The sequence below is a fragment of the Dermochelys coriacea genome, chromosome 2 (genome assembly GCF_009764565.3).
Source record: "Dermochelys coriacea isolate rDerCor1 chromosome 2, rDerCor1.pri.v4, whole genome shotgun sequence".
NCBI classification, from domain to species: domain Eukaryota; kingdom Metazoa; phylum Chordata; order Testudines; family Dermochelyidae; genus Dermochelys; species Dermochelys coriacea.
In genome coordinates, this window is record NC_050069.1 from 37,389,601 (window position 1) to 37,413,984 (window position 24,384).

Consider the following 24,384-nt stretch of genomic DNA (forward strand, 5'->3'; position numbering starts at 1 on the left):
TTGTTGCCTGCCCCTGGACTCTTTCCAATTTTTCCACATCCTTGTTGTAGTGTGGGGCCCAAAACTGGACACAGTACTCCAGATGAGGCCTCACCAATGTTGAATAGAGGGGAACGATCACGTCCCTCAATCTGCTGGCAATGCCCTTACTTATACAGCCCAAAATGCCATTGGTCTTCTTGGCAACAACGGCACACTGTTGACTCATATCCAGCTTCTCGTCCACGGTAACCCCTAGGTCCTTTTCTGCAGAACTGCTGCCGAGCCATTCGGTCCTTAATCTGTAGCGGTGCAATGGAATCTTCCATCTTAAGTGCAGGATTCTGCACTTGAACCTCATTAGATTTCTTTTGGCCCAATCCTCTAATTTGTCTAGGGCCCTCTGTATCCTATCCGTACCCTCCAGCGTATCTACCTCTCCTCCCAGTTTAGTGTCATCTGCAAACTTGCCGAGGGTGCAATCCACACCATCCTCCAGATCATTTATGAAGATATTGAACAAAACCAGCCCGAGGACCGACCCTTGGGGCACTCCACTTGATACCGGCTGCCAACTAGACATGGAGCCATTGATCACTCTCCATTGAGCCCGACAATCTAGCCAACTTTCTATCCACTTTATAGTCCATTCATCCAGGCCATACTACTTTAACTTGCTGGCAAGAATACCGTGGGAGAACGTGTCAAAAGCTTTGCTAAAGTCAAGGAACAACATGTCCACTGCTTTCCCCTCATCCACAGAGCCAGTTATCTCGTCATAGAAGGCAATTAGATTAGTCAAGCATGACTTGCCCTTGGTGAATCCACGCTGACTGTTCCTGATCACTTTCTTCTCCTCTAAGTGCTTCAGAATTGATTCCTTGAGGACCTGCTCCATGATTTTTCCAGGGACTGAGGTGAGGCTGACTGGCCTGTAGTTCCCAGGATCCTCCTCCTTCCCTTTTTTTTCCATCCATCTTGTGCGCCCTGAACATGTCCCAAACGAGCATAGCAGGTTTCTTGAAAAATGCTCCTCGTCTCTTATTCCACACTTTTTCCAGCCATTCAATAGTCCCACTTTCATCCATCCATCCCTCCTTTTTTGTGAGCACATATGACGACATCAGCAGGACATTTCAAGGTTTTAGGCAAGCTTTTTCTTTTAAAAAGAACAGAACAGAAGGGAGCTTTGATCCATTTGCCAAACAAGAAAAAACCACCATAAAATGGATTTTTTCGTGGCCAGTGGTTTTAATTAAAACTGTTTTTTCCACCAACACCGGTTACCGTTCTGTTGCTCGGGAGATTGAATGTCATTGGTGTTTCATCCATATTTCCTATTTGTAACAATTCAAATGCATATTCCTTTTGATATTTTATAATAAACCTTTGGAAAGATTCAATTTTTTCTTCCAGATCTGTCGGCAGCTTTTGCGCTATCTTTGTTCGCTGATGAAGACAGAGACTATGACGGCTCATGAAGTGACTACACCAACCCGCTGATGTTACAAGTCATTAATCCATCAATGTTTGTATTTGTCATCTTTCAACATTTGCAGAGCATGCAGACGAATTCCAGTTCTAGTGACAATGTACCCATTTTGTCAACATTCAACAACCCAATTATTGAGATCTTTCTCCAGCTCAGGAAATGAAGCGCACCTTGTTGGACATTTTTTCTTGCTTCTTGGCATGCCTTTTAGTATTTTTTTATTTTTTTGCCATTCTCTTAATTGCTTCTCATTGATACAGAATTCACGAGCAGTGGCGCAATTATTTTTTGCTTCTGTATATTCAACAACTTTAAGTTTGAATATTGCGTGATAAGCAGATTTCTCTTTTGATTTCACCGTTGTTCATTTTAAATACTAGTATGAAAATAGTATATTATTATTGTAGTTATAGATTTTGTATAGGAATGTCACCTGCTTTATCACTGTCAAATTATTATTGTTCTTTATTTCAAAGCAGCCCTGTAGATTGGCATGTCTGTGGGGATAACGGGCTATTTCAATTTTATTAGCGATTCCACCAATTCTGCATGTTATATTTTCATACTGGCTCAAGACTTATGAGGTCCATTGGTAGAAATACATGAAGAGATCAAATTACACAGTAGCAGACTGACACCAGTGCTATAACACTATCGTTCATTGTATTTTTCTGAGTGGCTTGTAAGACATAGCATTTTGTGAAAATGCCTGGGTCAAATGTCATGCAGATCTGCAGCACTGCTCTTTTAGTATTCTTTCCAAGCCAATCTAGTCCACTAAACAAAGACTTTGCAACTTTAAAAGGCTGCAGTATTGACATCAATAAATGTGTCGGCAAACTTTTGCTCCCGGCCTGTCAGGGTAAGCCACTGGCAGGTTGGAACATTTTGTTTACCTGGAGCATCTGCAGGCATGGAGCCCCTTAGTTCTCTGTGGCCGCGGTTCGCTGTTCCCAGCCAATAGGATTTTATATAATTTCATAGAGTTTAAAATCATCAAATTTTGGTGTAGACCCGTTTATAAGCAGATCCCCGCTCTTTGATGCGTCACTTTTTTACCAAAAACATTCAGCTTATGAACTAGTATATATGGTGTATATTTTACACTAAATATTTAAGCAACTGCTATTTTGCTAATTTAAGTACAGACATAGCCACTTTCTTCTAATATATGACACTTAAAATTTTAAGAAAACTGTTTGAATAAAAGCAATCACAGAACAGGAACATGATCTTGAATCTCCTTTGTCAAAACAAAATGTTGGTATCAAATGTGTTCTATTTGCTTTAACCATTAGTAAATGGGTTCACTATTCTTTATGTACAGCTGAACAGTCAATTCGAGGGCTTTTTTCAGAAATAACTTTGTTTTCACCAAACTGAAATCAATCCTTTTTTCCCCACTTGTGAACTGGTAATTCTCTCACATATTCACCAGCTAATCTAAAGGACAGTTCATCCCATCACAAAGTTCCCCTCAACACAATGTTGGTCATTGATTTAGTATGTATACAAAAGACTACCTTCAGTATTACCTACTGAAGCAACGTCACCACTTAAAAATAAATAAATAAAATAAACGCATGCTATATAACGGTGTTAAAAATACTGTTTTGGAAATTTACAGTTGGAACAAACAGTTGAAGAGAGTTTAATATGAATCTCTAAAAGTTAACATGATTTAGTTCTCGTACTGATCAAATAAAATATTGACATAGTATGTATAAAGAAAACATTACCTCAATTGGATTAAATTTAACACTACTGATGCTATCAACACCCCATGTCAAAGAGCATATGGGACTGGTCCTTTGTTCATCCCAGATGTCTACTTGATGCCCACAAGTTGCAAATACAGCTTCCTTCCAATGGTGATCAATTCCTGTGTACACTGTCTTTAAAGGCAAAAGAACTTAGTTACAGGAATGATCAACTCAAATTTGTATAACAAGTTTTTCAAGTTGTTACATTTATTATTTAAATTACTGATGACCAAATCGTCATGCTCTGCTGAACATGTCGTAGTCTTTCACATTTAGCTATTTTAAGAATATTGTAGCCTTTCATTTTCTGTTTGCAGGTTCTTTTTTGTAAATTTTCATTGATTATATTTATAGTGAAACCTGTATTAAGTGTCATTCAGACAGTTTGAAACCAGTCTGACTGAACATTTTACTTTGAAGTACAACATATTAAAAAGTGTGGTAATATAGCCTACATGAAAAAAAAAACTTTAAAATGTTTAATGTATTTCCCATATGTTACACAAAAGTGTATAGCCGAATCTTGTTAGCAATTTCCCTTATGGAAGTACCATAATTAATTTTAAAATCTCTCCCTAGCTCATATACAAAAAACCCCATCAAAATATGTGCACTGTGGTGCAGGATGTCATAAAAATCAGATTTTTTTTTTTAAAGTTACTTAAAACAAAACCACTATCACATCTCATAGATGCAGGCCAGAAGGAACCATCATCATGTAGTCTGATCTCCTGTATAATGACCTATGATAATTTCACCCAGTTAACAAAGTATTGAGCCCAATAACTTCCATCTAACAGACTATCCTCCAGAAAGGCATCCAGTCAATAAGATGCCATCAAGAGATGGAGAATCCACCACTTGCATAGGTAGTTTGTTCTAATGGTTAACCACCTTCACTGCTAAAAATTTGTCCTAATTCCTAATTAGGATTTGTCTGGCTTCAGTTTACAGCCACTGGTTCTTGCTATGCCTTTCTCTGTTAGAATAAAGAGCCCTTTAGTCCAGTATTTTCTCCCCATGAAGGTACTTATACACTCTATTCAAGGCATCTCTCAATCTTTTTAATAAGCCAAACAGATGGAGCACTTTAAGGGCTTGTTTTCACAGCAATATTAACTAGAGATATAACTCAAGAGTCGCCTCCAACCTAACTCCCATCTACTTGGTCAGACCAAAGGTCCATCTAGCCCAGCATCCTGTCTTCCGACAGTGGCCAGTGCCAGGTGCCCAAGAGAGAATGAAGAGAACAGGTAATCATCTTCAAGTGATCCATCCCGTCGCTCATTCCCAGCTTCTGGCAAACAGAAGTTAGGGACACCATTCCTGCCCTCCCTGGCTAATAACCATTGATGGACCTATCCTCCATGAATTTATCTAGTTCTTTTTTGAACCCTGTTATGGTCTTGGCCTTCGCAACATCCTCTGGCAAGGAGTTCCACAGGTTGACTGTGCATATTGTGAAGAAATACTTTCTTTTATTTGTTTTAAACCTGCTGCCTATTAATTTAATTTGGTGACCCCTAGTTCTTCTGTTATGAGAAGGAATACATAACACTTCCTTATCTACTTTCTCCACACCAGATTTTATAGACCTCAATCATGTCTCCCCTTAGCCATCTCTTTTCCAAGCTGAAAAGTCCAAGTCTATTTAATCTCTCCTCATACGGAAGCCGTTCCGTTCCCCTAATCATTTTTGTGGCCCCTTTTCTGAACCTTTTCCAATTCCAATGTATCTTTTTTGAGATGGGGCGACCACATCTGCACACAGTATTCAAGATGTGGGCGTACCATGGATTTATACAGAGACAACATATTTTCTGTCCTATTATCGATCCCTTGCTTAATTATTCCCAGCATTCTGTTCGCTTTTTTGACTGCCGCTACACATTGAGTGGATGTTTTCAGAGAACTATCCACAATGACTCCAAGATCTCTTTCTTGAGTCGTAACAGCTAATTTAAACCCCATGATTTTGTATGTATAGTTGAGATTATGTTTTCCAATGTGAAATACTTTGTATTTATCAACATTTGAATTTCATCTGCCATTTTTTGCCTAGTCACCCAGTTTTGAGAGATCCTTTTATAGCTCTTCGCAGTCTGCCTGGGTCTTAACTATCTTGAGTAATTTTGTATCATCTGCAAATTTTGCCACCTCACTGTTTACGCCCTTTTCCAGATCATTTATGAATATGTTGAATAGGACTGGTCCCAGAACAGATCCCTGGGGAACACCATTATTTACCTCTCTCCATTCTGAAAACTGACCATTTATACCTACCCTTTGTTTCCTATCTTTTAACCAGTTACCAATCCATGAGAGCACCTTCCCTCTTACTTTGTGTAAGAGCCTTTGGTGAGGGACCTTGTCAAAGGCTTTCTGAAAATCTAAGTATACTATATCCACTGGATCCCCTTGGTCCACATGCTTGTTGACCCCCCCGCAAAGAATTCAGTAGATTGGTGAGGTACGATTTCCCTTTACTAAAACCATGTTGACTCTTCCTCAATAAATTATGTTCATCTATTTGTCTGACAATACTGTTCTTTATTATAGTTTTAACGAGTTTGCCCAGTACTTGAAATCAGGCTTACAGGCCTGTAATTGCCGGGATCACCTCTGGAGCCCTTTTTAAAAATTGGCGTCGCATTACCAGATGACTGGAGGATAGCTACAGAAGCTGATTTAAAATGACAGGTGATAGACTACAGTTAGTAGTTCTGCAATTTCACAGTTGAGTTCCTTCAGAACTCTTGGGTGAATACCATCTGGTCCTGGTGACTTATTGCTGTTTAATTTATCAATTTGTTCCAAAACCTCCTCTAATGATACCTCAATTTGGGACAGTTCCTCAGATCAGTTACCTAAAAAGAATGGCTCAGGTTTGGGAATCTCCCTCACATTCTCAGCCCTGAAGACCGACACCAAGAATTAATTTAGTTTCTCCACAATGGCCTTATCGTCTTTGAGTGCTCCTTTAGCACCTTGATTGTCCAGTGGCCCCACTGGTTGTTAAGCAGGCTTCTTGCTTCTGATGTACTTAAAAAAAATTTGCTATTATTTTTTGAGTCTTTGAAAAACATAAAACATTCCCAGGAGAAAATGCAGAAATATAAATCCCAGATCCACAATCAATCACCTTCCACCCCACTAGACCATGCTTAACTAACTTAAGTAGTAACAAGAGAATAGAAGTGTGAAACCAAAACTACGTTTTTATACCTTTCCAAGAATTGTATGCAGTGGTTCTTCTTCTCCCCCATATCCTGGGCCATCCATTTTCCAATGCTTCACAGTTTTATCATCACCAACCTAGAAGCATTGGAGAAAATGTATACAGCTAGCTCTGAGTATTTCACACACATTTATTCTATTTACACGATTCAAGCTCCTATGTTATGCAACTACCCAAACCTTCTCCCCCCCCGCCATGACACTTATCTAGTGTCTACTTCAGAGCAGTGGATACACAGTCCATTGTCGGTAGATGGACATACAAGATTTTTGTTAACAAGAGGACCCATCAACTCATTCTGTTCTCCATACTTCATGCTTTTCACTGTTAGATGTTAGTCCTGTTTTCATTTGAACACCAAACACTGATATTTTATCAGTCAGTTTATGTGCACTTGAACCCATTTATACTTGATATAAAAAATGACAATGAAAGGATGTTTACTGACAGAACTTTGACTTTAATTACTCAACTGAAACCATCTTGAATCATAGTAACTATTCATAGTGTTTTTCAATGAACACAGTTTGCCATACAAAACCAGTAGGTAAAATAACGTACTTAAATTAATTGAGTTGCTCTTATTAAAGGGAGAACACCAGAAAATTGCTAGTCTTGGTTAACAAATGCGTTGTAGCACCAAACATTTTTGTTCAGAAACAGAAAAGGCTAGGTTTGCAATATAAATGGAGTTTAGTGGACATTATTCCTAAAAACTACTGACATTTTAAACATGCTACGACAGAGAAGCTCACCAAATTATTACAGTAAGTTTCTGATTGGAAAACCAATGGTGGAAGTATGCTCTATACGTCATACCAACATTATACTTACGGTAAAGAAAGAAGTACCACAAAAGCGGGCACATATCCCTCGTACAAAGCCCTCATGCGCTTGTAAAGTACGGATGCATTCTCGCTTGGTCAAGTTCCAAATTTTAACCTGTTAAAAGAATACCAAAACATTTTTCCATTTAGTAGTTTTCTAGCTGTAAGATGTCATGAAAAGTCATGTCAAATGGACACCAGCAGCCTGAAATCTAGCTAGTTTTAGAAAATGTGTTCCAAGGAGTTCAAAACAAACCTTCCCCGAATAGCCACGTCTATTTTTTGTGGGCTTACAATCACATTTCCCTTATATTTTTTAAAAATGTCTTTATTGAAGTGAATGTCACTGCTACCTCCAGCAAGAATTTGATTTTACAAACCCAATACTGGAAGTTGCTCCACATGACTTAGACCTGCTTGCAGGATAGGGACCATAGAAAGTGCAGTGAAAGGAATTATTGTATTAGCCAGGATGGTCAGGGAGGAAACCCCAGGCTCTAGGTATTCCTAAACTTCTGACTGACCAATTCTGGGACTGAACAACAGGGGATGGAGCATTCTATAATGCCCTGTTCTATACATTCCTTTGAAGCATCTGGCACTGGCCGCAGTTGGAAGACAGGATACCGGGCTAGATGGACCACTGGTCTGACCCAGTAGGGCCATTCTTGTATACAAAATTTTTTTTTTTTTTTTAAAAAAGTTTGTATTCTCTCTCTCTTTTTTGTTGTTGTTGCAAATTCACTTACCTCTCCATCACAGGCCCCAGAAAGTATTGTAGACAAACTATGTGGATGCTTAGCCATACAATTAACTCCATCCCTGTGACCATCCAGTGAAGCAAGAAAAGGTTTTGCAAACACACGTTCTAATTTTGTTGCATTCAGGGCTCGCATATACTCTCGTGGAACCTCAAATGGATGCAATGCAGGATCATAGTTTCTTGGAACTGGAATAAGAAGAATAATCGTAAGAACCCATGACATCCTGTGTGGTGCAAGTTAAGTTGAATTAAGATAAATTTCCCTTTGATTTTTCCTGCCAGGATGGAAAGAATACATTTTCCCACAACACTGGGATTTCTGTCACGTTGATATCTGCAAAGTGATCTGCGGGATCACCGGCTACTGAAATATTTAAGTTTAGAATTAGTCCTACTAGTTTTTTTTTAAATTAAGAAGTTAAAAGGACAGTGTCAAGTAAATTTTTAAAAGATTTTACTTTTAGATTAGACTTCTAGCTATCAACACTTGTCTTATATTTCAAAAAGAGCTGAAACTAAAATACCCATAATTTAACTAAACATTGGATTTATACTAGTCATGTGAGCAGGCTCGGAACTGAAAATTAAAAGGCCCTTGCCTGTCAAGAAACATTACCTGCTCAAAGAACCAAAACAAAGCCAGTATTGAGAATGCCAATGGACAAGGATATTTTGTAATTATTTTGTTTCTTCCACACTGTTGTGGGTGGGAGGGAATACATGAATACATACACACACACACACACACCCCTCACCACATAACCATCAATGCTCGGAGATCGATCCACCGGTGGTCGATTTAGCGGGTCTAGTGAAGACCCACCAAATCGACAGCAGCTCGCTCTCCAGTCGACCCCTGTACTCTACCCCCGATGAGAAGAGTAAGGTAAGTTAACAGGAGATTTTCTCCCATAGGAACTTGACCTAAGGTACGTCGACTCCAGCTATGTTATTCACGTCGCTGGAGTTGCGTAGCGTAGGTTGACTTACCGTGGTAATGGAGACATAGCCTATTTATGAGATCTCTTCTTCTGCACAACCAAAATAGCCTCTGGTCTAATCGAGGTAGGAGACCATGAGTTCTACTCCCACCTCTTCCAATGAGGAACAATATTTCCCTGCATTTCATAACACTTATTACTGAGCAAGGTACCATATCCCTACATTATGAAATTTAGTTTCTTCCTTACCCTATTATACAATTGAGATAACTGATGGACAAAGTTTATATACATTCATATCTGACAAAGCTGGGAAAAGCATACAAATAGATTAGAAAGTGGAAGACCCAAATCTCATCCACTAGACGACTGGTTTTCAACCAGTGGTCTGGGGCCCTCTGGAGGTCCACGAGCAGGTTCAGGGGGTCTGCCAAGCAGGACCAGTGTTAGACTCGCTGGGGCCCACGGCAGAAAGCCCTGCCATGTAGGACTGAAGCCCTGAGCCCTGCCACCCGGGGCTGAAGCAGAAGCCTGAGCAACTTAGCTTCAAGGGGCACCCTGTGGCGTGGGATCCTGGACAATTGCCCACCTTGCTACCTAATGTGAGCCCTGGCTTTTATATTACTCCTGAGGGCATTCTGTACCAAAAAATTAAAAATTCTGCACAAAATATTTTAAAATTCTGCAAATTTTGTCATATAAATGTAGAGGCTCCAGCATGGAATTGGGGAGCACAGACCACTGGCTGCACAGAGGTGGGAAATCACTGTGCAGCTCCCCCCGGGACACTGACTCAGCCGTAAGAAAAGGAGTACGTGTTAGTCTCTAAGGTGCCACAAGTACTCCTTTTCTTTTTGTGGATACAGACCAACACGGCTGCTACTCTGAAATCTGACTCAGCAGTGACACAGCTGACACAGCACAAGAACCTGGCCTGCCCCAGAAACACCTCAGGGTTCTGCCCCTCTGTGCCAAGTGCGGGCAAGGTGGCTCAGCAAGGCAGGATCCAAGTGTGAAGGGGCTTGGTGTGGGTTGAGAGAGTTCTGTGTGGGGCAATCTGTGTGTGGGCAACTCAGTGGGAGAGCCAGGTCCAGGGTAGGGGGTGGGGAGGGAATCTGGATGCACAAAAGCTTGTTGGGGGGTTCTGCAAGCAACAATAATGGGACTCCGCAGGGGGGTCCAGGTGCAGCTGGTCAGGTCTCGGTAGAATGGGCTCAGAAAGAATGGCTTGCCGAGGTGATCCAGGGGAAGTGGGGCTCATTGGGGGGTTCTGGGTGTGTGTAGGGGGGTTAGGCTCGGCAGGAGGGTCTGGTTGCACAAGGGTTGGGCAAATGGGGGAGCAGCTCCCTGTACAGAGATCTCTCCCCCTGCAGCTGAGGAGCCATAGGTGCAGGAAGCGCAGAAGGTGGAGTTTGCAGAGCTTCCTACAGCCAGGGGAGAAATCCGGTGGGGGTCGGTCGGACACAGCCCTGGATGCAGTGCAGGGGAAAAGGAAGTCCCATCCTCCTCAGCCCAGCCGGGACTAGCAACTGAGCCTGGTGCTGGGCAGGAGCCACCAGCCAGGTCTTCCCCAGTCCCACCCCCTGCCCCACAGTGATTTACTTCTCTGCCACCTGAAATATACTGCTGGGGAGGGTCACATGACTGCTCTTATAGCTTCCCTTTGCTTCCCTATCAGAAAGTCATTCTTCTGGGGGGAAGCAAAGAAATCTGTTGGGGACAAATTCTGCGCATGTGCAGTGACGTAAAATTTCCCCAAAAGTATCATATGTAGAAAACCAGTTGTGGCGGCACAGGTGGGTGATGGAGTTTTTACAGCATGTTGGCGGGGCCTCAGAAACAAAAAGGTTTAGAACCCTATGTTAGAGCATGATCACAGCATCTCTCAAAAAGAATGTGTCAAATCTGACCAGGACGAGACTGTCTGTAATGTGGTACTACTCTCACACACACATCTTTACTAGATGCCATTGAATCCAGAGATGAACAAGCGCTACATAAGGGCAAAACATCACTGAAAAATAAATAGCAGGCTAGAGTCATAACTCCCAGACCCTTTCTCTAACCCAGGGGTTTTCAAACTGGAGGTCAGGATCCCTCAGGGGGTTGCAAGGTTATTACATGGGGGGTCATGAGCTGCCAGCTTCCACCCCAAACCCCGATTTTCCTCCAGCATTTATAATGGTGTTATAAATTAAAAACACTTTTTTATATATTTAAGGGTGGGGTCACACTCAGAGGCTTGCTATGTGAAAGGGCTCACCAGTACATAAGTTTGAGAACCACTGAGTCTAACCTCAGGGTAGTCAATTTTTTTTTTGTCAAGGTCCAAATTTCTTGGTCAAGGAATAGTCAAGGTCCAGACTCCAGAGAAAATAATAATAGGTAAATGAAAAGATTTAAGGGTCCATTCAAAGCATCTGGTGGTCCAGATTTGGCCTGCAATCCGCCTGTTGACTACCTCACCTAGATCATGATCCATATCCAGAGTCAGAAACAGAACCCTGCATTCCCAACTCCCAATACAAATAAATTTGTTAGTCTCTAAGGTGCCACAAGTACTCCTTTTCTTTTTATAGAAAGAGGCAGTCCTTTTCTTATTGTGTAATGCAGACCATTATTTCACTGTCAAAAAAAATAAATGCACAAGATGAAAACTCAGCCTGGGAAGTTTCAAAGAAAAATATGTCCCTACACTAAAAGAACACTTGTGGCACCTTAGAGACTAACAAATTTATTTGAGCATAAGCTTTCATGAGCTGCAGCTCACTTCATCGGATGTAGCTTACGAAAGCTTATGCTCAAATAAATTTGTTAGTCTCTAAGGTGCCACAAGTACTCCTTTTCTTTTTGCGACTACAGACTAACACGGCTGCTACTCTGAAACCTAAAAGAACACTGAGGCTGCAAAATGAAGCACTCAACTGTTCAACAATGTCAAAATTAAACAAGCACACATTACCTTAATTCTGATACCTTATTCACTAGCATTATGATACCATCTTTGATACCATGATCACAACCATTTTTTCCATAGGACTCCTGACTTATTCAGGACACAAAAAGAAAAGGAGGACTTGTGGCACCTTAGAGACTAACAAATTTATTGGAGCGTAAGCTTTCGTGAGCTACAGCTCACTTCATTGGATGCAGTTTCCGTGGTGAATGAGTTCTTGTTGGGAGTAAATTGAACGGTGGATAGTGGCCCAGACTGCAAAAAGGGAATGAAGTGTGTTCTGGCGAAAGACACTGGTGCCTCGGGCATCGAGTTACTGAGATACCCAAAATCAGAAGTTTCAGAGTAGCAGCCGTGTTAGTCTGTATTCGCAAAAAGAAAAGGAGTACTTGTTAGTCTCTAAGGTGCCACAAGTACTCCTTTTCTTTTTCCAAAATCAGAAGATACTTCTGCAGATGTTCGCAAAAAGTAAAGGAGTACTTGTGGCACCTTAGAGACTAACAAATTTATTAGAGCATAAGCTTTCGTGAGCTACAGCTCACTTCATCGGATGCATTTGGTGGAAAAAACAGAGGAGAGATTTATATACACACACACAGAGAACATGAAACAATGGGTTTATGACTTTAATCTCCCTGAGCGTCATTTACTAATCTGTAAAGCCTGCACCCCACGACAATGTTATCGCTACTTACTTGCAGCCTGGGATGGCGCCACGTAGGGGACCGGGACGCTGGTGTGCTAGGCGCTGTACACACCTGTCCAAGGGGCTCGCAGGCCGGACCCTCTCCTAGCCCAACCTGCCAGGCCCATGCTTCCTCTTTCCCGGCGGCTGGCCCCAGCACAAGGCGGGCCCCGGGGAACGGGTCTCAGCACACCCACACAGCCATTACGCCGGGTTCGCCCGCCCCTAAGCACCGGTCCGTCGCGCGTACCGAAGCTTCCCCCCCCGCCAACCGCCTCCGCCCGCGCGCGCGCGCGCGCTCACCGCGCTGGAGATCCTGCTTGGTCTCGCGGATGTAATCATCCGGGTTCCGACTCAGCACCTTCACCCTCATGCCGCCGCCGCCTCCACGCTCCGCTCCTCTCCTCGCGGCTGCACAGACCGGAAGCAGCCCGGCATACTTCCGGCTCAAGTCAGAGCTCACAGCAACGACCGGAAGAACGGACGTAGGGCTCACGTGACACGCTCCCCGCTCCTAACCGTGTAGCCCGGCTCCACCCCCCAGCGCGGAGGCTCGGCCGGCGCCGCGGGCTCGCCCGCCCACACCCCCTGTCTCTGCCACGGGGCTGATGAGTGCGGCTTCGGGCGCGCGGGGGCCGGTGTGCGCGGTGGAGTCCCCGCCGGCCCCGCCCTTGCGGCCCCTGTTCAGACACGTGCGGTACGAGAGCCTCGTGGCCGGTCTGAGCGGCGGGGTCGTCTCCACCCTGGTGCTGCATCCGCTGGACCTAGTGAAGATCCGCTTCGCAGGTGAGGCGGGCCCCCTGTTCCCCTCTAAGTTTTGCATTCCAACTTTGTTCTTGGGCTTTGACAGTTCCATTTTAGATTGTATGTGTGATTTCCCATGCCTTGGAGGCTGGCTATTTCTCAAGAGCTTTATGGTATGACTAGACAAAAGTCTGTATTCCAAACCACTGAGACTTGGACTCCTTCCCTCACCAGAATGGGCCCTTCACATGCTCTTTTCTGATTCCCAGAAATATTTTTTTGGGGCGGGGGGGTGTGCGCATGCTGATGCCTCAGGTATTTTTCTGCACCAAGGCCTCATCCAAGGATTAAAAACTCCTCTGCTCCATGTGATTCCTGCTGCTTGTGGCCTCAGGTGGTGGGTTTTAGCCCACAACATCACCGTCAACCAGTGGGTTTTGAGCTGTCCCCCTAAATTATTGATTGGAACTCTGATGCCAGATCTGTGTCCACCCCACCAAGATGGATGCTCACCAAACAGTGTAGATGGGATTTCATTTTCCATTTACCTGAGCCAGGGTTGAACCCAGAAGAGTCTCCAGCCTCTGCCTTCAACCAGGAAGTGGAATTAGGGACTGAGAAATCAGGATAGTGATTAAAAAAACCCTAAACTATTAATTTAAAGAGAAAGTTTAAAAACAAGTTTAGGGTAGGAGCTCCCACACCTCAAATATCTCATTAGATTTAATTAGGGTGGTTAAGAAATCATTAAAGTGAAATGAAACTGATAACCTGAGATTAAGATTATATTGGTAAACAACAACTTCACTGACCACCCTAATGTATGTTCCAGGCTCTGACTTCCCTGTTGTTTTGAAGTCCTGCTCAGCCATTTCTTTTTTCAAACTTGGTCTTTGTCAGAACATGCTATGTACATGAGTTGGATCAGAGAATGGACATAATAAACAGAAAATGCTTTCTGTGTTTTAGTTACCAAACTACCATTTCTGATGGGGGCATAGTTTCTCTGCATAAGCAGGCCAGAAAGCCACTCTGGTTGCAAAATTTTGAGCTGTTTTCCTAGTTGTGTCACAGTCTAAACAGAGTTGGGAAAGTTTGCTTTAGTTTGAAGTTTAGGTCACTCTGAACCCCACCTCTGGTTCCTACTTTCGAGGTAAATTCCTTGTATCGCAAATACTGTAGCCATTAATTTTACAGTCTTATATTATAGTAAGAGCAGAAGCAACTGCTATAGTGGCTATAGTCAAGGCTACACAAACATTTCTGTTCCATCTGAAATCTATCAGGCTAAAACTTTCCATACTTTCATCTTTTCTTAAGGTGAATGTCTTTGAAAGTTTGGGCAAAAACAGTCCAGCTGTTGAATAGAAAAGGGCCAAGGATACACTTTTCCAATTAAAAAAAAAAATGTAGTGCAGCCCAAGTAGTGAGGAGCGGCAGAGAAAAAGTTAGAATTTAGCATGGAAATAGCCTTTGATTGTTCTGGTGAAAACTTATTTTGAATTGACTGGATCGTGACCTGTTGAAAATCATACATCAGACATGGATGATGCATTTTAAACGGGAATTTCTTGCTAAAGTCATAATAAAAATTCCAAGGGACGAAAATCGTTTGGGAGAGAAAAGTAGTATTTGTAGAGGACCACAAAAATGTCAAAGATTATAGGTTAGATGTAGCATAAAACTCTTAGGGAACTAATAAGATAAACTCTATCCTCTGTAAAACTGACAAAATGCTTTAAGTCAAGGATGCTACTCATCTAAAGTAAACTGCAGCAGAGTTACCTTCTCAGTGAGAGGCGCTTCCATCCTCTTGACCTTAGGAGCTCTGCAGAACAACTGCATCAATCCATTGTAAAGTTCCCCAAACCTTAACTCGCATTCACCTTCGAATACAGCTACGGTAGAACCTCAGAGCTACAAACACCAGAGTTACGAACTGACCAATCAACCACACACCTCATTTGGAACCAGATGTATGCAATCAGGCAGCAGAGGGGGGACCAAACACAGTGCAGTAGTGTGTTAAATGTAAATTGCTAAAAATATAAAGGGAAAGTTTAAAAAAAAATAGATTTGACAAGGTAAGGAAAATGTTTCTGTGCTTGTTTCATTTAAATTAAGGTGGTTAAAAGCAGCATTTTTCTTCTGCATACTAAGTTGCAAAGCTGTATTAAGTCAATGTTCAGTTGTAAACTTCTGAAAGAACAACCATAACGTTTTGTTCACAGTTACGAACAAAATCTCCATTCATTAACTGTTTGTAACTCTGAGGTTCTAGTGTAAATAGTTATGACAGCGGGTTCACTACAACTTTCTTTAACACTGCACATTTCCCTGCTCAGCCTAGAGAAAAAGGTATTTGCTTCGTAGTTTTTATACTGCACACTTTTACTCTTTATGGAATGTTGGAGGTATTTTTAACGTAATCTCTTTTTTAAATAGTGAGTGACGGGTTGGAATTGAGACCAAAATACAATGGGATTCTACACTGTTTGACCACTGTCTGGAAGCATGAAGGACTACGTGGCCTGTACAAAGGGGTAACTCCAAACATGTGGGGTGCAGGTGCCTCCTGGGGACTCTACTTTTTCTTGTAAGTGGATCTGTAGAATATTAATATTCTATGCAAAGTGATCCTTGAATGTAGGTTGCATTTTGGTTTTGGGGAGATGGTGAGGGTGCATAAATATAAATGTTTCCCTTTGTCATCACTTGATATTTTAAGTCTTATTTAGACTATAAGCAGTTTAGGACAGGGATCTGTAACTGTTGTAAAGTATAGTGCATGCCTAGGAGGGTAGTGTGGCCTAGTGAATAGAGTACTGGATTGGAACCGGGGTGGATTGATTTAAATCAGTTTTAATCATCCTTTTACCAACTGTACTCATTATTTATTTTAACTTAATCACTTTTAATGTTGTTTTGCATTTGTACTTTAGTTATTTTCCTAAAGAAAGATTCATTCTCATGCCATCATGTGCCAGCAATGCCCCTCTGCCATGTACTTTGGTCAAACTGGACAGTCTAGAGCTGCCTAGTAACCTCTTGTTCATATTCCGACCATTCATGATGCCGACAGCACCTCCTTTGTCAGCCTTTTTGATTATGATGTCAGAGTTGTTTCTGAGGCTGTGGATGGCATTGTGTTCTGCACGGCTGAGGTTATGGGGCAAGTGATGCTGCTTTTCCACTATTTCAGCCCGTGCACGTCAGCTGAAACACAACAGAACCACTAACCCAGGAACCTATCCTTGCAACAAAGCCCGTTGCCAACTCTGTCCACATATCTATTCAGGGGATACCATCATAGAGCCTAATCACATCAGCCACACTATCAGAGGCTCGTTCACCTGCGCATCTACCAATGTGATATATGCCATCATGTGCCAGCAATGCCCCTCTGCCATGTACATTGGTCAAACCGGACAGTCTCTACGTAAAAGAATGAATGGACACAAATCAGACGTCAAGAATTATAACATTCAAAAACCAGTCGGAGAACACTTCAATCTCTCCGGTCACTCGATTACAGACCAGAGGGTGGCTATCCTTTAACAAAAAACCTTCAAAAACAGACTCCAACGAGAGACTGCTGAATTGGAATTAATTTGCAAACTGGATACAATTAACTTAGGCTTGAATAGACACTGGGAATGGATGAGTCATTACACAAAGTAAAACTATTTCCCCATGGTATTTCTCCCCCCCCCACCCCACCCCCCACTGTTCCTCAGATGTTCTTGTTAACTGCTGGAAATAGTCTACCTTGCTTGTCACCATGAAAGGTTTTCCTCCTTTCCCCCCCTGCTGCTGGTGATGGCTCATCTTAAGTGATCACTCTCCTTACAGTGTGTATGATAAAACCCATTGTTTCATGTTCTCTGTGTGTGTATATAAATCTCCCCGCTGTATTTTCCACCAAATGCATCCGATGAAGTGAGCTGTAGCTCACGAAAGCTTATGCTCAAACATCTTTTCTAAGTATTTGAGTAGAAATTGAAATTCAAGTACACAAAAACAGCATTTTAAAATAGTTTTTATTAGTTAAATAAAACTACCTTAAATGTATTGAATACATAAGAAAAAGATTATCAAAACATGCTTTGTATTTAAAACGTATTGCTTTATTAAGGAAATATTACATGGAATTGACACAATTATTTCTGGTCACCATGTGCTTCAAGATTTTAGAACTAGTAGATCTCATCCTCACACCTCCATTTTTATTCGTGGATTGGAAGAAGGAAAACGAGTTTTCCTGGGTTTTTTTGTTTTTTGTTTTTCCAACTTCCAATCAGATTCTTAACTTTGATTGAACTATTTGAATAGACTAAAATGGAGAAAAAAAAAAGAGTCTCTGCACCTGCAGAAGAGGGTACTTTTGTCAATAGCTGGTTTATCACTTCAGCAAATTCTGGTTTCAGGTGCTTAGCCAGTGACTTTGACCAGGTCAGTGGTTTGACTTTCTTTAAAACTTTGTCAGCAAACGTAGAAAACATAGCAGTGTAGCTCTATAAGGGTCCTCGAGGTCAGGTAGTCCATCCCTTCACACTGAGGTAGGAGCAAGTATACCTAGATATCCCTATAGTTTGTCTAACCTGTTCTTAAAATCTTTCCATTGCAGGGATTCCATAAATTCCCTTGTAACCTATTCTAATATTTAATTTCCTTATAGTTAGAAAGTTTTTCTTAATATCTAACCTGAATCTTCCTTGCTATAGCTTAAGCTAATTAGTACTTGTCCTATCGTCAGTGGATATGGAGAACAATTGATCACTGTCCTCTTTATAATGGCACTTAACATTATTTGAAGACTGTTACTGATTCATGTGCCCTCCCCTCTCCCCCTGCTGTGTCAGGACTAAACATATTCAGTTTTTTAAAACCTACCTCATAGGTCAGGTTTTCTAAACCTTTCGTTATTTTGTTGCTCTCCACTGTCCAATTTGTCCATGTTTTCTTAATGCCTGGTGTACACAACTGGATACAATATTCCAGCTGAGGTCCCCAGTGCCCAGTAGAGCAGAACAATTACCTCCTTTGTCGTATGTACCACATTCCTATTAATACATCCCGGAATAATATTAGCCTTTTTCACAACTGCATCACATTGCTGGCTCATATTCAATTTGTGATCCCCGGAGTGTCTTTTCAACAGTACTGCTGCCTAGCCAGTTATTTCCATTTGATTTTTCCTTCCAAAGTGTAGTACTTTGCACTTGCCTTTACTGACTTTCATCTTGTTGATGTCATAAAAATTTTCCAATTTGTCAAGGTCATTTTGAATTTTAATCCTGTCCTCTATAGTTCTTGCTACCCTTCTCAGCTTGGATTTTATAAGCATTCTCTCTGTTCTATTATCCAAGTCATCATCAATGAAAATGTTGAGGAGTTCCGGACCCAGGACAGAACTGCAGGGCCCCAGTAGGTACATTCTCCTGGTTTGACAGTGAGCCATTGATAACTACTTTTTGAGTACAGTCTTTCAACCAGTTGTGCACTCACCTTATATTTATTTCATCTAGACTATATTTCCCTAGTTTGCTTGTAAGAATGTCATGTGGGAGAAGCCTTATTAAAATGTAGGTATAGCACATCTATAGCTATCCCCAACTACTAGGCCAATAACTGTCAAAGAAGGAAATTAGGTTGGTTTGGCATGATTTGTTCCTGACAAATCTACGTTGGCTATAGCGTATTACCCTATTATCCTCTAGGTGCTTACAAATTGATAGTTTAATAATTTTATTCCAGTATCTTTCTAGGTATCAAAGTTAGGATGACTGGCCTATAATTCATTGGGTCCTCTTTGTTTCCTTTTTAAAGAAAGGTACCAGGTTTGCCCTTTTCTAGTCCTTGGGATCTCACCTGTCTCCAATAAGTCCTTGAAGATATTCACTAACGGTTCTGAGATTGCTTCAGCTAGTTCCTTAAGTACTCTAGGGTGAATTTCATAAGGCCCTGCTAACCTGAACAAATTTAACTTGTTCTTTTCCTGTTCTGGCTTGTGTGCCGTCCCCTGTTGTAAACGTTATATTAAGTGTCTGGTCACAAATAACCTTTTTAGTGAAGACAGGAGCAAAATAAGCATTAAAGAATTCAGCCTTCTCAGTGTCGTCCATTATTAGCTCTCCTTCACTGGTAAGTTGTGGACCTATGCTTGCTTTCTTCTTTTTCTTGCTCCTAATGTATTTATGGAACCTCTTCTTATTGCCTTTTACGTCCCTTGCTAGGTGTAATTCATATTGTGTTTTAGCCTTTCTGATTTTGTCCTTGCATGCTTGCACTATTCTTTTGTACTCATCCTTTACAATTTTTTCATGTTTCTACTTTTTGTCGGATTCCCTTTTGATTTTCAGGTCATTAAAGAGCTCCAGATGGAGCCATATTGGCCTCCTAATTTTCTGTTTAGCTTTTCTTAGCATCAGGATAGTTTGTTGTGCCTTTAATATTGTCTCTTTGAGAAATTGACAGGTCTCCTGAACTCCTTTAACATGTACTACTTACATTAAAAAGTATGTTTTATTTACTTTTTGTATTTATAATTTCAAGTTTAATTTTTTAAAAATCCAATTTTTAATCTAAATCAGATTTTTCTTTTTCTTTTTTTTTTTATTATTGATTTTTATTCACTCTGACTGGGATTCAGGAGACCTGGATTCTATTCATGGCTCTGTCACTGGCCTGCTGGGTGACCTTGGGCAAATTATTGCCTCTATGTGCCTCAGTTTCCCCATCTGTAAAATGGCGAAGGTAATGATATTGACCTCCCATGTAAAAGGCTTTGAGATCTGATGGAAAGTATTGTATAAGAGCTAGGTTTTATTATGATGCTGCAGAAATAATAAATAACTTCACTTGTAGCTTCTCTTACTTCAATGGAAAATGGTGAACAGCATGTTCCCCAGGATCTGTACTGGTACCTGTGCTGTTCAACACATTATTTAATGATTTGGAAAAGGGAGTGAACTGTGAAGCAGCAAAATTTGCTGCTGATAGAAAATTATTCAAGATAGTTCATTCCAAAGCAGACTTTGAGGAGTTACAGAGGAATCTCACAAAACTGGGTAAGAAAATGGCAAATTAAGTGAGATCTTGGAGTAACCATGGATAGTTCTCTGAAAATTTCCACTTCATGCGCAGCAGCAATCTAAAAGTCTCTCAGTATGTTAGGAACTATTAGGAAGGGGATAGAAAATAAGGCAGAAGATACAATACCACTTTATAAATCCATGATGTGCCCACACCTGGGATACTGTGCCCAGTTCTGTTTGTCCCCTCTCAAAAAGGATATAGGGGAACTGGAAAAGGTTCAGAGAAGAGCAACAAAGATAATCAAGGGTATGGAATGGCTTCCTTATGAGGAGAGACTAAACAGATTGGGGCTGTTCAGCTTGGAAAGGAGATTTCTAAGGAGAGAGATGAGAGAGGTCTATAAAATCATGAATGGTGTGGAGAAAGTGAATAGAAAAGTGAAACCCTTTCACGCTATCCAATAACCAGGGGTCACCCTATGAAATTAATAAACAGGTTTAATACAAACGAGGAAGTACTTTTCACACAACATGCAATTAACTTGTGGAACTTATCGCCATGGGATGTTGTGATGGCCAATAGTATAATGATTCGAAAAAGAACTGTATTGGTTCATGGAGAATAGGTCCATCAATGACTATTAGCCAAGCTCCCCGTGCCCCGCCTCGCCCACCTCCGGGCCAGGGGTGGGCAAACTACAGCCTGCAGGCTGAGATTCCCCCCCCCCCGGTGCCGCAAGCACCGCGCTGCTCCCAGCACCACGTCTCTGTGGGGGTCGGGGCGGCACAGAGGGCTCTGTACATTGCTTGCAGGCACTACCCCCTGCAGCTCCCATTGGCTGGGAACGGGGAACCGCAGCCAGTGGGAGCTTCGGAGAAGGTACCTGGAGGAGCAGCAAAAGCAGCGCATGAAGCCCTGTGCCCCACCCCTCCCCCTGGGGCCACAGGGACGTGGTTCTGGCTGCTGAGCGGGGCCAGGGCAGGCAGGCAGGGAGCCTGCCCTGGCCCCGGTGTGTGCCACTGCCACCCCGGAGCTGCTCTAGGTAAGCGGCGCCAGGCCGGAGCCTACAACCCTGCTGCACCCCAACTCCCTGCCGTAAGCCCCCTGCTGCATCCCAACTCCCTGCCCTGAGCCTCCTGCCACACCCTGCACACCCCCTGCACCTCAACTCCCTGCCCTGAGCCCCCTGCACACCTCCTGCACCTCAACTCCCTGCCCTGAGCCCCTGCCACACCCTGCACCCCCTAGGGGCAGGGAGCAGAGTTGGGTTGGGGACTTCAGGGAAGGGGCTGAAATGGGGGCGGAGCCAGGGGCAGTGAGGGGGGGTATCAGTGATGTGGCCCTCTGGCCAATGCTCTAGTCCTCATGTGGCCCTCATGATCATTTGAGTTTGAGACCCCTGATCTAGAGCTTATTCTCTTCTGACTTCCACCTGTTCACCTCCCAGTGAAAGTTCACTCAAAATCCAGAATGCAGACCAGAGGGCATGAGGTTAATCCAGCCCATAAAGATTGATGTAATGTAGTGCTAGAAAATAAATACCTACTGCCTAGGTTTTATGAAGAGGCAGTCTTCTGTCTTATAAGCATCTCATACAAACTAATTCTTCACTTCAGATAAAAATTACAGGGTGCAGTCCCATTGTTGTCATCTAGAAATATTCTGTCACTTTAAAGGGTACTGTTGTAAAAGATATTTAAATAGCCTCAAGCTGCAATTCAGCAATTTGTATTGCATCTGACTGAGACAGGTTAATCTCTGACTCTGTCTGCTCTCTAATGGGTAATGGTGCATAAAATAATATATAGTCTTTAAAAACCTTTTCTATCTAAATATGTTTTACCTCTTCCAGCTATAATGCCATCAAAGCCTACAAGGAGGAAAGAAAGCTGGAAGGTCTTGGTGCAACCGAACACCTAGTGTCAGCTGCTGAGGCCGGTGAGGAAAATGCAAGCGAGATTAATGTTTACCTTCAGCCTGTCCATATGCTGTTTTTGCCTTTGTCTGTCAATGTTGCTTTTTCTTCCAGATGGCAAGTGCAAGTGTTTCAGGCCAGCTGCATTCACTTATAAAGTAATAAATAATTTAATACTGTTGAGTTGGACAGCTGTGTGTTCTCCATTTTTATTCATAAATAGCAACCACTAAAATGTTTTATGTCTGCCTAACCCTCTTTTTCTTAACATTTTATACAAATTCTAGTGCATAAACTACATGCAGCTGTTCAATAAAAGGCCAAAATTTATTAAACACGTCCTTGTAATATAATGTATTAGTGTTAATTTTGAGCACTTAGAATTACGCACAAAAGCAGATATAGGACCCAATCAGGCACCCATTGAAGGCACTGCAATAACTTGATTGGCTTTTATAAGCATTGGATTGGACCTGTAGTATCAATAAGATCTTGAATTCAGATGCATTTAATTCTTAAAGAATAAAATGGATCTGAATTCCAGATCTTATCAACACTACAGGTCCAATCCAATGCTCAAAATATGTTACCTACAAAATACAAATATCTGATCTCTGCAATTTTTAATCTAAGTCATTTCTAATGTTCTTGTGTTCTTGTATACATTTCTCTGATGTAGATGGTAATCTTGGAGCTTTGGAAGAGTTCTTGTTGCAGTACTATACATTAAATTGTATCATTAGTTTATCATTACTTTACAGTCCTATGACTTAAAGTAATCTGTAAAGCTACATCAGGCTGATCATTCTGACAGAGTGAGGTAGTTCATTACATGGATACTTAATTTCTGTGCCCCCTTGTTTAATTTTGAAATTTTGTGTACCATAAGGCTAAATTGAGATAATTTAAAGCACAAATAAAGTAAAACTGGCTTCTTATGTCCAGATTCCACCATTTGGACCCTGGTGGAGTAAAGGAGGAGATATCCACTAGCCCCAATGTAAAGGATATACAGGGAGCGCTGTGGTCTGCAGCATGCACTTCTGCATAGACTCCCCAAATTGTATCAGTTTCCCCTCCCACCCTCTGTCCAGCAGAACTGTTGTGGCAGGATTTGGCTCTCAAAGTTAAGAGGAAAAGAGTGGGATGTCTACATTTTTCTTGTTTAGTGCTCTTGTAGGATGTGTGTGTGTGTTTTGTACTGAATTGAACAAAGTGGTACAAACTTTCAGAGTGGCATTCATAATATTAATCTAACTTCCATCTGTTCTTAGGAGTCATGACCCTCTGTATCACAAACCCAATATGGGTAACGAAGACGCGGCTTGTGTTACAATATGATGCTGGCATTGATTCATCAAAGCGCCAGTACAAAGGAATGTTTGATGCTCTTATAAAGATATACAAGCTGGAGGGTATACGTGGCTTATACAAGGTAATATAATTGGACATACTGGAGAAGAATTCTGGAATTTATCATGGGTGTAATAGCACTGTGGCTCTTGTGGAATTGGAAAGTTGTTACGTGTTACTGTAAAAGCTACCTTTCATCGTCTCATAAGCCTATTTCTACGACACCTGAGGATTGCAGCAAAAAAAGCTTATAATGGTAAGTAAAGGTTGCAGAAGGATAAGCAGTAGTGAAACTGGAAGAGGGAAGACTATGGGGTACGTGGACAAAAGCTTTGTGGGCTGAAACTCAGATGAGAGGAATATGGCTAAAATAGAAAAGTTGAATCAAGAACTGCTTTTGTTTAATGATCATGAATTTTTTTTCTGTAGTATTCTCTTCTGGTTGTTGGAGGAGAGAGGTGGCGGCAACAGGGCATCATTTGTAGGGCAGATTGATGCTGTTACTGATCAAACTGTTCCCCGTCGCCCAATCCCATCTCTCTGCCTGTCTTTCTGACATCTCATGAATGACCAACCATCATCTTAAATGCGGTGTGACTGAAACGGAGTTATTAATCTTCCCTCCATTACTGTGGACAATACTGCAGTCACCTCCCACATCCCATTCTCAGGCATTTAGGCCTGTAATGT

General features: G+C 41.8%; 2 protein-coding genes across 4 annotated transcripts in view; one reads left to right on the forward strand and one right to left on the reverse strand.

Moving 5' to 3' along the window:
• DCAF13 (DDB1 and CUL4 associated factor 13) overlaps nt 1–13,099 on the reverse strand; it is a 44,337-nt gene extending 31,238 nt beyond the window's left edge. For 2 of the 3 annotated variants that reach the window (XM_043507462.1, XM_038391773.2), the window contains exons 1-5: nt 12,948–13,099; nt 8,049–8,248; nt 7,307–7,414; nt 6,460–6,549; nt 3,211–3,366 (exon numbers count right to left, since the gene is read on the reverse strand). In XM_043507462.1, the coding sequence (XP_043363397.1) occupies nt 3,211–3,366; nt 6,460–6,549; nt 7,307–7,414; nt 8,049–8,248; nt 12,948–13,017 (624 nt within the window). In that variant the 5' untranslated portion in view covers nt 13,018–13,099. The remainder of the gene's footprint in view (nt 1–3,210; nt 3,367–6,459; nt 6,550–7,306; nt 7,415–8,048; nt 8,249–12,947) is intronic. The other variant, XM_043507463.1, reaches the window with a different exon arrangement.
• A 153-nt stretch (nt 13,100–13,252) lies between these two features.
• Nucleotides 13,253–24,378, forward strand: SLC25A32 (solute carrier family 25 member 32). Its single transcript, XM_038391775.2, has 4 exons — nt 13,253–13,430; nt 15,834–15,984; nt 22,279–22,364; nt 23,616–24,378. Exons 1-4 carry the CDS (start codon nt 13,253–13,255, stop codon nt 23,783–23,785), a joined length of 585 nt encoding a protein of 194 aa, XP_038247703.1. The 3' UTR covers nt 23,786–24,378.
• The last annotated feature ends 6 nt before the right edge of the window (nt 24,379–24,384 follow it).

Bases quoted from the DNA above. Each gene is read 5' to 3' on its own strand.
- SLC25A32 (XM_038391775.2), top strand. From the start codon at position 13,253: ATGAGTGCGGCTTCGGGCGCGCGGGGGCCGGTGTGCGCGGTGGAGTCC. The intron at 13,431-15,833 runs GTGAGGCGGGCC...TTTTTTAAATAG, and splicing joins AGTGAAGATCCGCTTCGCAG to TGAGTGACGGGTTGGAATTG. The intron at 15,985-22,278 runs GTAAGTGGATCT...TACCTCTTCCAG, and splicing joins TGGGGACTCTACTTTTTCTT to CTATAATGCCATCAAAGCCT.